This window comes from Salmo salar, chromosome 24 (genome assembly GCF_965601325.2).
Source record: "Salmo salar chromosome 24, fSalSal1, whole genome shotgun sequence".
NCBI lineage: Eukaryota > Metazoa > Chordata > Actinopteri > Salmoniformes > Salmonidae > Salmo > Salmo salar.
The window spans coordinates 15,452,837-15,468,468 of NC_138314.1; the positions used below are offsets into that span (position 1 = coordinate 15,452,837).

General features: G+C 42.9%; 1 protein-coding gene across 1 annotated transcript in view; it reads right to left on the reverse strand.

The window, feature by feature from the left end:
- The window catches only part of LOC106585065 (single-stranded DNA-binding protein 2), a 97,027-nt gene extending 85,147 nt beyond the window's left edge, over positions 1 to 11,880 (reverse strand). The window contains exon 1 of the mRNA XM_082968516.1: positions 11,698 to 11,880. Within this exon, the coding sequence (XP_082824642.1) occupies positions 11,698 to 11,753 (56 nt within the window). The 5' untranslated portion in view covers positions 11,754 to 11,880. The remainder of the gene's footprint in view (positions 1 to 11,697) is intronic.
- Positions 11,881 to 15,632: the final 3,752 nt, after the last annotated feature.

Consider the following 15,632-nt stretch of genomic DNA (forward strand, 5'->3'; position numbering starts at 1 on the left):
CAAACAGCTGGAAGCAGGGCTTTCTCCTATAGTGCTTCATTTGTATGGAATGGTCTGACGATGTGAGAGATGCAGACTCAGTCTCGACCTTTAAGTCTTTACTGAAGACTCATCTCTTCAGTAGGTCCTATGATTGAGTGCAGTCTGCCCAGGGGGCTGAAGTTGAATAGCAAGGCACTGGAGCGACGAACCACCTTTGCCGTCTCTGCCTGGCCGGCTCCCCTCTCTCCACTGGGATTCTCTGCGTCGGACCTTGTTATGGGGGCTGAATCCCTGGCTTGATAGTGCTCTCCCATACCGTCCCTAGGAGGAGTGCATCACGTCGTGCCAGGCTTTTATCACTATACTCAACTTGAGTGGGTTGAATCACTGACGTGATCTTCCTGTCTGGAACCCACTTCCCAGATAGTATTATAATTTTGGGTTAGGTACCCCCGGAGGTCAGGCCCCCCAGATAGCATATGAACACTTCATAAGCCATGAAAGAAATGTTTAGAATTACATGAAATTAGCTTAAAAACTGCTAAAGTTTCTCTCAGCCTAACGGCAAAATGTATAGAATAGCAGGAAATTAGCTCAGAGATTCTTGAAAGTCAGGACAATCCTTATCCGGCGGGAAAATAATTTCTCAGTAGTTGAACATTTTTGATTTTGTTGCATTATTTTTGTTTAAAATGTACATTGAGGGGAACAGATTTGTTTAGGGAATAAAATAAAAAAAACGTTGATAATGCCCTTGTCCGGATCAAAGGATCCCAATATCAAACTCTCCAAAAACACTCTCAAACAAACTGTCAATAACGTATATTAACTGAAAAATGATCTTATGTCGTTAAGTAGTTGCAATTGCCCTTTTTGACTTTAAAGAATATTTATCTCAAAACTGTGATTCCAAAAAGATGTGTCCGGGGATTTGATAAACTCTGTCAGATTTGTCTAAAATCCTAAATTATTCAGGAATGAGCAGGGTCAGCTATACCATAAGGATCCCTTATTCATGTCCTCATTACATGTAGTACAACAAGACCACTCATGGTCTTTAAAGTTCTCTACTTTTCATAGATTTAAATTAACATTATTGTAATCACCATGGTCAAAACCATAAACTGTCAATTACATCTGCCTGATAGATTAAGATAACGCCCCCATCCACATCGACAGGGCCGCAGTGGAGAGCGTGAAAAGTATCCAGTTCCTCGCTGTGCACATCACTGACAACTTGAAATGGTCCCTTCACAGACAGTGTGAGGCTGAAGAAATTCGGCTTGGTCCCTAAAACCCACACAAACTTCTACAGATGCACCATTGAGAGCATCCTGTTGGGCTGTATCACCGCCTGGTACGGCAATTAGAACATCTGCAACCGCAGGGCTTTCCAGAGGGTGTCAGCCTACACATCACCGGGGACAGCACAGGTGCATCAAAGCTGGGAGTAAGAGACTGAAAAACAGCTTCCATCTCCAGGCCATCAGACAGTTAAATAGTCACCACTAGTCGGCCTCTACCAGTACCCTGCCCTGAACCTTAGTCACTGTTACTAGCCGGCTCCCACCTGGTACTCTACCCTGCACCTTAGAGACTGCTGCCCTATGTACATAGTCATTGAACACTAGTCACTTTAAAAATGTTACATACTGTTTACCCACTTCATTATATATATACAGTTGAAGTCAGAAGTTTACATACACTTAGGTTGCAGTCATTAAAACTCGTTTTTCAACCACTCCACAAATGTATTGTTAACAAACTATAGTTTTGGAAAGTCGGTTTAGTTCATTACTTTGTGCATGTGTAACAGTGCAGGTTCCGTCCCTCTCTTCGCCCCAACCTGGGCTCGAACCAGGGACCCTTGCACACATCAACAAGCATCGTTACCCATCGCACCACAAAAGTCACGGCCCTTGCAACGCAAGGGGAAACCCTACTTCAAGTCTCAGAGCGAGTGACGTAACTGATTGAAACGCTAACTAACTAGCCATTTCACATCGGTTACACTCACCCCCCTTTTGACCTCCTCTTTTTCCGCAGCAACCAATGATCCGGGTCATGGCACCAATGTAACAGTGCAGGTTCCGTCCCTCTCTTCGCCCCAACCCGGGCTCGAACCAGGGACCCTTGCACACATCAACAACTGACACCCACCGAAGCATCGTTACCCATCGCGCCACAAAAGCCGCGGCCCTTGCAACGCAAGGGGAAACCCTACTTCAAGTCTCAGAGCGAGTGACGTCACTGATTGAAACGCTATTAGCGCGCACCACCGCTAACTAATTAGCCATTTCACATCAGTTACACATGACACAATTGTTTACAGACAGATTATTTCACTTATAATTCACTGTACCACAATCCCAGTGGGTCAGAAGTTTACATACACTAAGTTGACTGTGCCTTCAAACAGCTTGGAAAATTCCAGAAAATGATGTCATGGCTTTAGATACTTCTGACAGGCTAATTGACATAATTTGAGTCAATTGCAGGTGTACCTGTGGTTGTATTTCAAGGCCTACCTTCAAACTCAGTGCCTCTTCAAAACTATAGTTTGTTAACATTCTTAAAATAGAGGTGATCCTAACTGACCTAAGACAGGAAATTTTTACTTGGATTAAATGTCAACTGTATATACAGTTGAAGTCGGAAGTTTACATACACCTTAGCCAAATACATTTAAACTCAGTTTCTCACAATTCCTGACATTTAATCCAAGTAAAAAATCCCTGTGTAAGGTCTGTTTGGATCACCACTTTATTTTAAGAATGTGAAATGTCAGAATAATAGTACAGAGACTGATTTATTTCAGCTTTTATTTCTTTCATCACATTCCCAGTGGGTCAGAAGTTTACATACACTCAATTAGTATTTGGTAGCATTGCCTTTAAATTGTTTAACTTGGGTCAAACATTTTGGGTAGCCTTCCACAAGCACCCCACAATAAGTTGGGTGAATTTTGGCCCATTCCTCCTGACAGAGCTGGTGTAACTGAGTCAGGTTTGTAGGCCTCCTTGCTCGCACACGCTTTTTCAGTTCTGCCCACACATTTTCTAAAGGATTGAGGTCAGGGCTTTGTGATGGCCACTCCAATACCTTGACTTTGTTGTCCTTAAGCCATTTTGCCACAACTTTGGAAGTATGCTTGGGGTCATTGTCCATTAGGAAGGCCCATTTGCGACCAAGCTTAAACTTCCTGATGTCTTGAGATGTTGCATCAATATATCCACATAACTTTCCTCCCTCATGATGCCATCTATTTTGTGAAGTGCATCAGTCCCTCTTGCAGCAAAGCACCCCCACAACATGATGCTGCCACCCCTGTGCTTCACGGTTGAGATGGTGTTCTTCAGCTTGTAAGCGTCCCCCTTTTTCCTCCAAACATAACGATGGTCATTATGGCCAAACAGTTCTATTTTTGTTTCATCAGACCAGAGGACATTTCTCCAAAAAGTACGATCTTTGTCCCCATGTGCAGTTGCAAAACGTAGTCTGGCTTTTTTATGGCGGTTTTGGAGCAGTGGCTTCTTCCTTGCTGAGCGGAATTTCAGGTTATGTCGATATAGGACTCGTTTTACTGTGGATATAGATACTTTTGTACCCGTTTCCTCCAGCATCTTCACAAGGTCTTTTGTGCGAGTATATTGGGCTCAATTTTGTGAGTTCAAAGGGAACTTTGTTAGTATTATAAACTTTGAAACAACTACTTTCTAGTTGGCTACAGAATTAGAGAAGGGCTGTTTCTCTGAACCTCAAGCAGTATTCTCAACCAAGCCTGTTTCTCTCCCCAGCCATTCGCAGCCTGCCTGTCTCAGACTCTGACCAGCAACAGCAACCTTTCTTCCTTATTTATGTTTAGAACACAAATTTAAAGGCCAAAATTGTATGGGGGGGGGGGGGGGGCACTCATCATGTTTATACAACCTAATAGTCACACTAACAATACTTCTAGAACCAACTTTACTGTATATTTTATTTACAGAAAATCTACAAAATAAAACGATAGTAGCAGTTCATTCAATTGGTGGAGGTGAGGGGGCATAGGATGTTCCCCCATGATGAAAAGGGGCCATGACTGAAACCGTTTGGGTAGCACTGATTTAGATAATGATCAGCACAAATACAGATGGGCAACCCCATGCTTCAGCCTATTTATTTATAGAGCACTGCTACCTGCCCAGAGCCCGACGGGGCCTGACACAATACAGTGAGGGAAAAAAAGTATTTGATCCCCTGCTGATTTTGTACGTTTGCCCACTGATAAAGAAATGATCAGTCTATAATTTTAATGGTAGGTTTATTTGAACAGTGAGAGACAGAATAACAAAAAAATCCAGAAGAATGCATGTCAAAAATGTTATAAATTGATTTGCATTTTAATGAGGGAAATAAGTATTTGACCCCCTCTCAATCAGAAAGATTTCTGGCTCCCAGGTGTCTTTTATACAGGTAACCAGCTCGTTACCTGTATAAAAGACACCTGTCCATAGAAGCAATCAATCAATCAGATTCCAAACTCTCCACCATGGCCAAGACTAAAGAGCTCTCCAAGGATGTCAGGGACAAGATTGTAAACCTACACAAGGCTGGAATGGGCTACAAGACCATCGCCAAGCAGCTTGGTGAGAAGGTGACAACGGTTGGTGCGATTATTCGCAAATAGAAGAAACACAAAAGAACTGTCAATCTCCCTCGGCCTGGGGCTCCATGTAAGATCTCACCTCGTGGAGTTGCAATGATCATGAGAACGGTGAGGAATCAGCCCAGAACTACACGGGAGGATCTTGTCAATGATCTCAAGGCAGCTGGGACCATAGTCACCAAGAAAACAATTGGTAACACACTACGCCGTGAAGGACTGAAATCCTGCAGTGCCCGCAAGGTCCCCCTGCTCAAGAAAGCACATATACATGCCCATCTGAAGTTTGCCAATAAACATCTGAATGATTCAGAGGACAACTGGGTGAAAGTGTTGTGGTCAGATGAGACCAAAATGGAGCTCTTTGGCATCAACTCAACTCGCCGTGTTTGGAGGAGGAGGAATGCTGCCTATAACCCCAAGAACACCATCCCCACCGTCAAACATGGAGATGGAAACATTATGCTTTGGGGGTGTTTTTCTGCTAAGGGGACAGGACAACTTCACCGCATCAAAGGGACGATGGACGGGGCCATGTACCGTCAAATCTTGGGTGAGAACCTCCTTCCCTCAGCCAGGGCATTGAAAATGGGTCGTGGATGGGTATTCCAGAATGACAATGACCCAAAACACACGGCCAAGGCAACAAAGGAGTGGCTCAAGAAGAAGCACATTAAGGTCCTGGAGTGGCCTAGCCAGTTTCCAGACCTTAATCCCATAGAAAATCTGTGGAGGGAGCTGAAGGTTCGAGTTGCCAAACGTCAGCCTCGAAACCTTAATGACTTGGAGAAGATCTGCAAAGAGGAGTGGGACAAAATCCCTCCTGAGATGTGTGCAAACCTGGTGGCAAACTACAAGAAACGTCTGACCTCTGATTGCCAACAAGGGTTTTGCCACCAAGTACTAAGTCATGTTTTGCAGAGGGGGGTCAAATACTTATTTCCCTCATTAAAATGCAAATCAATTTATAACATTTTTGACCTGCGTTTTTCTGGATTTTTTTGTTGTTATTCTGTCTCTCACTGTTCAAATAAACCTACCATTAAAATTATAGACTGATCATTTCTTTGTCAGTGAGCAAACGTACAAAATCAGCAGGGGATCAAATACTTTTTTCCCCTTACTGTACATCGGGTTAGGGTAGGGCCTGCTTTTCATCAATAACTAGGGTAAGGGGAGCGCACGGGTATCACTAAATTAATCAAACATTTTGAAACTGAGCCATTTGCTTGTGCTTTGCTGCTAAGATCATAACATGGTGTCAGAAGTTCTTCAACCTCGTCAAACATAAGACAGAAGAGATTATTTCACATAAAATAATGTTTCTTAAAATTGTCGGATTTTAAAGTGACGGAAAGTAGCTAACTGCTTACTGCTCTCTCGTTTCTTCATTGAGTAGCCCAAGCGGAGCCGTTGCTATGGATACTCACACTCAGAGCCGCCATGCACAGACTGCATTCAGAGCGAGCTGCCTGCGTGCAGGGAGTGACTTACAGACAGAAAGGTGCAGTTAATGGATTTACTAACGGAGGAACATATTTCTAATTTCGGGTTTCGGGCAGGGCCGGGCTTTAACCTTTTCACATGTCAGTTCGAAATCACTCTAACGGTCGCCCCAGCATGTTGTTTTATGCACGTGATGTCAGAATGCACTCACTGTTCCAAAATGTGATTGTTACACAACAGGACACTTAACACGCGCTGCCTGCTAATTATCTATAGGCTGTGTTTCAACTTGTCAACTTCAAATTATTTTCTTCTAAGTTTTAATTTGAATTGAGGTGTGTTCCGCCTAATCATTGATTCACATAGAAGGAGCCCATTTCGGTGTTGCGGACAATTTATGTTTGAGGCTGTACTGAGCCGGACAAACTTCTTTCTTCGAGGAGAGCCCAAGCACTTCCCAGTGTTTCTGCAGATCAAGTATGCAGACATTTGCGCAGTCTTGCAAAAACTGCCACATTTTCTGGCTGGCGCTCGCATTGTCTTCATTGTTGTTTTGCTTACAAATAATTACTTTTGACATGTATGTGTTCCTATCAAAGTAAGTGCCTTATTTTCTGTATATCGTTTTTACTGTAGCATACAGTATGTACACTACCGTTCAAAAGTTTGGGGTCACTTAGAAATGTCCTTGTTTTTGAAAGAAAAGCACATTTTTGGTCCATTAAAATAACATAAAATTGATCCGAAATACATTGTTAATGTTGTAAATGACTATTGTAGCTGGAAATGGCTGATTTGTAATGGAATATCTGCCTAGAAGGTCAGTATCCCGGAGTCGCCTCTTCACTGTTGACATTGAGACTGGTGTTTTGCAGGTACTATTTAATGAAGCTGCCAGTTGAGGACTAATGAGGTGTTGCTTAAACTAGACACTCTAATGTACTTGTCCTCTTGCTCAGTTGTGGACCGGGGCCTCCCACTCCTCTTTCTATTCTGGTTAGAGACAGTTTGCAATGTTCTGTGAAGGGAGTAGTACACAGCCTTATACGAGATCTTCAGTTTCTTGGCAATTTCTCACATGGAATAACCTTAATTTCTCAGAACAAGAATAGACTGACAAGTTTCCGAAGAAAGTTATTTGTTTCTGGCCATTTTGAGCCTGTAATCGAACCCACAAATGCTGATGCTCCAGATACTCAACTAGTCTAAAGAAGGCCAGTTTATTGCTTTTTTAATCAGAACAACAGTTTTCAGCTGTGCTAACACAATTGCAAAAGGGTTTTCTAATGATCAATTAGCCTTTTAAAATGATCAACTTGGATTAGCTAACACAACGTGCCATTGGAACACAGGAGTGATGGTTGCTGATAATGGGCCTATGTAGATATTCCATTTAAAAAAAAATCTGCCGTTTCCAGCTACAATAGTCATTTACAACATTAACAATGTCTACACTGTATTTCTGATCAATTTGATGTTATTTTAATGGACAAAAAATGTTATTTTCTTTCAAAAACAAGGACATTTCTAAGTGACCCCAAACTTTTGAACGGTAGTGCATGTATTTTTTTATTTAACCTTTATTTAACTAGGCAACTCAGTTAAGAACAAATTCTTATTTACAACGATGGCCTAGAAACAGTGGGTTAACAGCCTTGTTCAGGGCCAGAATGACAGATTTTTACCTCGTCAGCTCAGGGATTCGATCTAGCAAACTTTCGGTTACTGACCCAACGCTCTAACCACTAGGCTACCTGTGTAGCATGTATGTATGTATGTATGTAGCATAATGTATTTACAGTCTTATTCACATCTTTTTAAGTACTGGTGACAAATAATGTATTCTGAATATTGAATAGATTGTAATGGACACCTATGATGTGTGTAAAATACTTTTATGAAGATTGTACTGATTATAATGAGATAATGCTAAGCTATTTGCCAGCTATGTGTGGTGCCATGTTTCTTTATATAATTATTTGTTTTAATTGTTAGTTGTTTTTTTTACCCCTTTTTCTCCACAATTTCATGGTATCCAATTGGTAGTTACAGTCTAGTCCCATCGCTGCAACTCCCGTACGGACTCGGGAGAGGCGAAGGTTGAGAGTCGTGCATCCTCCGAAACACAACCCAGCCAAGCCGCACTGCTTCTTGACACAATGCCCGCTTAACCTGGAAGTGTCGGAGGAAACACCGTACACCTGGCGACCGGCCCGCCACAAGAATCGCTAGTGCGCGATGGGACAATATAATCCCTGCCGGCCAAACCCTCCCTAACCCAGGTGACGCTGGGCCAATTGTGCGCTGCCCCTTGGGTCTCCCGGTCGCGGCCGGTTGCGTCAGAGCCTGGACTCGAACCAGGATCTCTAGTGACACAGCTAGAACTGTGATCCAGTGCCTTAGACCACTGCGCCACTGGGGAGGCCTTCCGCCATGTTTGTTGACATTATACATTGCATTTTGGGTGTCACATAAACATCTGTCAGACCAAAGATGTTATAATGAGGTGAAAGAATGGTTCACTCTTCTTTCGAGTAAACTTCCGGAAGTGAATGAAGGGAATGATCGTAGACGACAACATGCTGTGCAAACAGACCAAACTCATCTTTTCTCCTCTTTATTATCTTTGGTTGACGAGAAAATAAAAAACATGGCGGCGTGCACAAACTACCCAAATAGTAATTGCTATTAGCCAATTCATATTGTGGTTTCTGTCAGCCGAGCGTTATCTAAATATGACCGCTTGTGTTAAGTCAATCTTTTCTCAGTTAGCGCTAGGACAAATGTAGCCTACATTTTCCGGTTTGGATGATAATTGTGTTATGCTGTGACTACTTCTGTGAATGTCGGAACAATCAACCAGAAAAAGGTACAGTGATGCCGAAATGTTGGGAGATTTACCCAATAAATTACTAGGAGTTTATATATAGAGTGTGCGACTCTATTTTTATAGCTTATTCGCTGTTCGTTAGCACCTCTACATAAAATAATTTTCCCTGGGTGTGAGCCAGCTCATGTTTTTATTCTAACATTGCATCCAAAAATAAACTGGTCACATTCAGGACATAACTTTGTAAGTACTCTGTTCGTGCAAAATGTTTCTGTGAAACAACAGTGTGGCCAGCTCAAATGCTGACTGTTGCGTCAATCGAAAGTGGATGTTCTAAATAAGCATGCTAATCACACCGGTTTAAATGTACGCTGCAGGGACCGCTGTAGAATGATCACACCCGTTTGTTGGTACGTGTGAAAAGGTTACATTTGGCAGAAGCAATCGGGCCTGGGTAGGTTAGGGCCTTGAATGTCGCGGGCGTAGGTAGGACTATGGCTTAAAATTCATGCCCGTGCAGGTGTAACCGATGTGAAATGGCTAGTTAGTTAGCGGTGGTGCGCACTAATAGCGTTTCAATCAGGGACGTCACTCGCTCTGAGACCTGAAGTGGTTGTTCCCCTTGCGTTGCAAGAGCCGCGGCTTTTGTGGCGCGATGGGTAACGATGCTTCGTGGGTGACTGTTGTTGATGTGCGCAGAGGGTCCCTGGTTCAAGCCCAGGTTGGGGCGAGGAGAGGGACGGAATCTAGACTGTTACACAGGGCTCTATGCTGCATCAGTTGGGCTACAGGTGATAATGCTTATTGCTAAATAACACACCAGCCTGATAATATGGACCATTTTAGGCTCAATTTTGGAGCATAAAATTATCATTTTAATGGTGTCACCATAATTACATTTTTATTCATTTTAAAGTAGAAAAGTCACCAAGGCTGCGTTAGGTATGAAAAAACGTAATGCAATATTCAATTAAATGGAAACTGTGCTGTTCTGAACGACCAGTTGAAAAACGGAGTGGGGTTGTGTTGTGGGTTAAAAATGCACCACTATCCTTCAAATACCACACTCATTGCTTCAAGCCACAACCCCCTCACATCCGCCAAATGGAGCAAACGTAGGCTACCTCAAAGTCTGTTCAAGAATGTTGAAGAACGTTGAACATTGTTCAGTACAAGCCATTACGCAACGTAGCAAACATTCAATTGAACTGAACACACCTCAGAACTGACTTTCTCACAGTCGTTCTACAAAAGAATTGCCAAGCGTAGTTACACCTTCTGAACTGTTAGAGTTAGACCAACAGTTTAAAGTAATACATAAATTATTAGTATTTCAGTTGTGGTTGGGATACATTGACCAAATTATCAGTAACGTTTGTTTATTTTCCCTTCAAAATTAACCAGAAACAACCATTTTACATTTATTTAATTTTTTTCTCTTGGGTTGGGGGCCCTTGACCCCCATGTAAGGGTGTTGACCCCTGAACCCATTGACCCTAACCTCCCCAATATGCAACACAAAGTTAAGCCCTTGGCAAGAATTTACTAATATTAGCAATAGTTCAATAATTTCCATGTGCCTATGACAAAAGAAGAACCCACCCCTGTCGAACAGATAAAAATGTATTCGATCTTTAGAAAATCTACTGTTTCCATTACACGTCGCATTTTTTCTTCCAGACGTCAATTCAACCAGTGTGTGCCAAGTGCCTGGGTTAATAGAAACCTGCCTAATGTAACCAAGTTCTTCTGTCTGTCTCCCGGGAAATTGTTTCTTCTTTAGACAAGATGTGCTCACGCAACAGAGACATTCATCGGAAATAATTCTGAGGCTACAGTATGCATAAAATGATATACATTTTTATAAATCTTTGACAGAAATTACATTATGTTGTAGGCTATTTTGACAGAAATTACAATTTTAAAGCCCAAGGCCGGACACTGGTGTTTAATTATTTGCTCAACTGAAAAACACATTGGTTGCAATGTGCATGCATTGTATAACCCTGTAGTTATAACATGTTTTTCGAAAATGTACATAACAATATTGTTCAGGCACCTTGACCTGTAGGCTACGCTAGACTATGCAAGTAAAAACAAAAAATCTGGTAATGTTAATGGTAGCTTAATAATGATGACAGATACATTAGGCTATGCTGGCTATTTAATAGCCTGTCTGTCTGTGTCAGCTGCTGCGAGGTACAGTAGCATGCAATGGATGGGTTGATTGAACTAACAGCGATAGTGTTACCTGCTTGTCAACTTAATGCAAAGATAACTTCTACTCACAACAATATGCATGACGTGGGCATGTAAGCGTGCATAAAGCTCCACTGAAAAACTTGAACATAACAGTTGCCTAGGCTTTACAACAGCTACCTCTACAGACAGCATAATGTTTTTGCATATTATATAGCGAAATAACGCTAAACGGATAAACTGTTGATTGATAAGCATTGCTGTCAAAAAAATATAGTCTATGTCGCAGAAATACTAGCCTAGTATGACGGTAAAAGGTGTCCTATGAACCACGGTCATGTAAGTCGGCTAGCCTCGTGCATATATTCTATTTTCCCATGATGTTCTATTGTAATCTTTCTTGTAATATCCAGAATTTACAAAGAAATTGACATGGTCAACTTTTAAAGCCGTGCAAAGCCTCAATCATGCCTTTTATGAGTATCTTGCAATGTATCTCTTCTCTGACAGCAGCTCCGTGTGACTGACCCGGACGTTCATTAACTTTATCAATCCTCCCTCATTGCTGCGGTTTCCCTCCATAAATAAAACTTACTTTTCTCTGGCTTGGCTGTCGGACGGCACGTTGTTACTCTTGCCTTTGGCGTACATGCTTGCAGAGAGCTCCGATTGTCACGCACCTGTCAACCCATCACAACCTCCCTGAGTACAGCCCCATCACCATGGTGACACAAGCAACGTCGCTTGCCATTGGATGTCCTTGTATATGAGTACACCCATTTTGTGTCGTAAACGGCAGTGACTGACAGTTTGCTGGCCACGCCCTTCCTTATAACTCCCCAGAACCCCCCTCCCTTCCCTCCCTCCTCTACATTATCTCTGTCTCTCTGTTTTTCTCTCGCTCTCTAGCTCTCTCTCTTTCTCTCTCTCCTTCCGTCTGCCTTGGCTGTGTGTGCCGCGCTCCCTGGCGCTTGCGCTCACATACACGCATACACACAGAGAAGCACACACTCACGCACCCTCACACACGCAGACACACATCCACACGCACTCAAGCATGTACACTCTCTCTCTCGCTATTTCTCTTTCTCTCACACACACCCGCACTCCTCCCTCCATTCTACTCTCTGAGTGCAAGGGGGGATTTGAAACAGTCCGAGTAGGATTTTAAACAACTGGCTGCCCCTTTAATAGACAATCACCCCCTCTACAATCACACCCGACGCGCAGACAACGCATTGCGCAAACAACCCTCGCAAATATGAACTGGAATTACATGGGTCTATTACATAGCCAATGTTGAACTTGGGAATGGGTGTAGAATGGGAAGAGACTGACAAACAGAGGTGAGAGATCCAACAACATTCTGTAGTGTTGTATCCCCTCCTCGTGTGAGCCAATTACACACAAAGTAAACAAAACAATGAAATGCATCATTCTCACAATGGCAATACTTTTCAAATATCCACTTTAGTAAACTAACTCATTTCTTGTCTGTGCTGTTTTCTGTTTAATCCGTTCAAGGCAATAGTGTAGATCACTTAGATGCCACAAGTTGACACCTTGTGAATTACTGTAACAGGGAGCAACAGAACCTGAAGTGTTGGGAACAGAAACGATCCCAGACTTATTTGTTCATTTGAGTCCCCTCTGATCAGTTGATTATCAATGGATTTGTGTAATACAAAATCTTGCTATATCTTCTTATTTTTATTTGTGATTTAGACAGCACGGATTCTTCTGTAGAGGCAGTAAAGTACAAGGATGCATCCAGTCTGAAACATGTGTTGCAGTATGTAGCCTGAGCTGTTGCCAGACAATTGAATGTTCATTTTTCAACGATAAGCCGCCTCCAACAGCGTTTTAGAGAATTTGTCAGTATGTCCAACCGGCCTCACAACCGCAGACAACGTGTATGGCGTTGTGAGGGCGAGCGGTTTGCTGATGTCAACATTGTAAACAGAGTGTCCCATGGTGGCGGTGGGGTTATGGTATGGGCACGCATAAGCTAAGGACAATGAACACAATTGCATTTTAGCGATGGTAATTTGAATGCACAGAGATACCATGATGAGATCTTGAGGCCCATTGTCGTGCCAATCATCCGCTCATGTTTCAGCATAATGCACGTCACCATGTCGCAAGGATCTGTACACAATTCTTGGAGACTGAAAATGTCCCATTTCTTCCATGGCCTGCATACCTGACACGTCACACATTGAGCATGTTTGGGATACTCTGCATCGACGTGTACAACCTCGTGTTCCAGTTCCCGCCAATATGCAGAAACTTGCACACAACGCACCCGAGCCACTGCCTGTTCCCCCCGCTATCATCCAGAAGGTGAGGTCAGTACAGCTGCATCGAAGCTGGGACCGAGAGACTGAAAAACAGCTTCTATCTCAAGGCCATCAGACTGTTAAGCAGCCATCACAAACATAAAGTGGCTGCTGCCAACATACAGACTCAAATCTCTGGCCACTTTAATACCTTTATTAAATCCATTTATAAAATGTATCACTAGTTACTTGAAATAACGGCACTTTAATAATGTCTACATATCCTACATTACTCATCTCATGTGTTTAAACTGTATTCTATACCATCTACTGCATCTTGCCTATGCCGCACAGCCATCGCTTATCCATATATTTATATGTATATATTCTTATTCATCCCTTTTACATTTGTGTGTATAAGGTAGTCGTTGTGAATTTGTTAGATTACTTGTTAGATATTACTGCACTGTCGGGAACTAGAAGCACAAGCATTTCGCTACACTCGCATTAGCATCTGCTAACCATGTGTATGTGAGCAATAATATTTGATTTGATTTAACTTGACTTCGCACAGCCATTGGAGAGGAGTGGAACAACAATCCACAGGCCACAATCAACAACCAGATCAACCCTATATGAAGAAGATGTGTCGCGCTGCATGTGGCAACTGGTGGCCACACCAGGTACTGACTGTTTTTCTGATCCACGCCCCCTACCTTTTTTTGAAGGTGTCTGTGACAGTCATGTTAAATCCATAGATTAGTGCCGAATGAATTTATTTCAATTCACTCATTTCCTTATATGAACTGTAACTCAGTAAAATCTTTGAAATTGTTGCATGTTGCGTTTATATTTTTGTTCAGTATACTTTGGCAGAGATGAAATGCTAAGTTATGCTGACCGCGAGCTAACATCCAGGGTTCACTTCACTGTCATGATGTACTTATCGTAAATCCGCTGAGAGACAGTGATGGCTTTCGTTTCAATTCAGTGCCTCTGCAAATTTGGACCTAGTATATAACTGAAAAATGTAAAGTGCTGTATCCCAACGGGTAGTTTCCTGGAGAAGGACTGCTCCTCCTGTGTGTGTGTGTGTGTGTGTGCGCATGTAACTGTGTCTATGCCTTTGTGTGTGTGTGTGTGTGTGTGTGTGTGTGTGTGTGTGTGTGTGTGTGTGTGTGTGTGTGTGTGAGTTTGTGTAATCAAGGGCACAGAACAGGGCAGCAGTGTTTACCCTTACATAAAGCTCCGGCGATGTGACCCAGTTGGAATGGATGCACACTGTCTCGCTCACTCCCTCTACTCTGTATCTCTCACCACTTTCTGCTCCTCCTCTCACTCTCTTCACCCTCTCTCTCTACTCGTTCTGTATCTCTCTCTCCCTCTTTCTGCCCCGCCTCTCTCTCTACACCTTCTCTATTGTCCCTCTCTCTGTTTATCTCTATTCTTCTTTGTTTCTCCTCCTCCCCTCTCTTTCTCTCTCTCTCCTCTCTCTTGCTCTCTCTCTCCTCTCTCTGTTCCTCTCTGTTTCTCTCTCTCCGTCTCTGGTTCTCCCCCCCTCTTTCCCTCCTCTCTTCTTCCCTCTCTGTTTCCCCCTCCCCTCTCTCTCCTTTCCTCTCTTTTTCTCCCTCTCCTCTCTCCTCTCTCCACTCTCTGTTTCTGTCCACCCCCCTCCCACCCTCCCCTCTCTCTCTCTCTCTCTCTCTCTCTCTCTTTCTCTCTCTCTCTCTCTCTCTCTCTCTCTCTCTGTATCTAGTGAACCTCATCCCCCAGGAGAGAGACGGCGGTTCTATTTCAGACTAGCAGAACTTTCGGTTTTGGGATGAGTCCCTTGGGGGCTGATCGCCATGACAACGAATCACAGGCGACAACCGTGTGTTTGAGAAGATAGAAAGGAGAAGAGGAGGGTTTAGGGAAAAGGAGGAGGTGTGTGGGGTTCAGATTATACTGATCAAAAATATAAACGCAACATGCAACAATTTCAAAGATTTTACTGAGTTACAGTTCATATAAGGAAATGAGTCAATTGAAAAAAATCTATGGACTGGGAATACAGATATGCATCTGTAAATCACAGATACCTTAAAAAAAGGTAGGTGAGTGGATCAGAAAACCAGTCAGTATCTGGTGTGACCACCATTTGCCTCATGCAGCGGGACACATCTTCTTCATATAGGGTTGATCTGGTTGTTGATTGTGGCCTGTGGATTGTTGTCCCACTCCTCTTTAATGGCTGTGCAAAGTTGCTGGA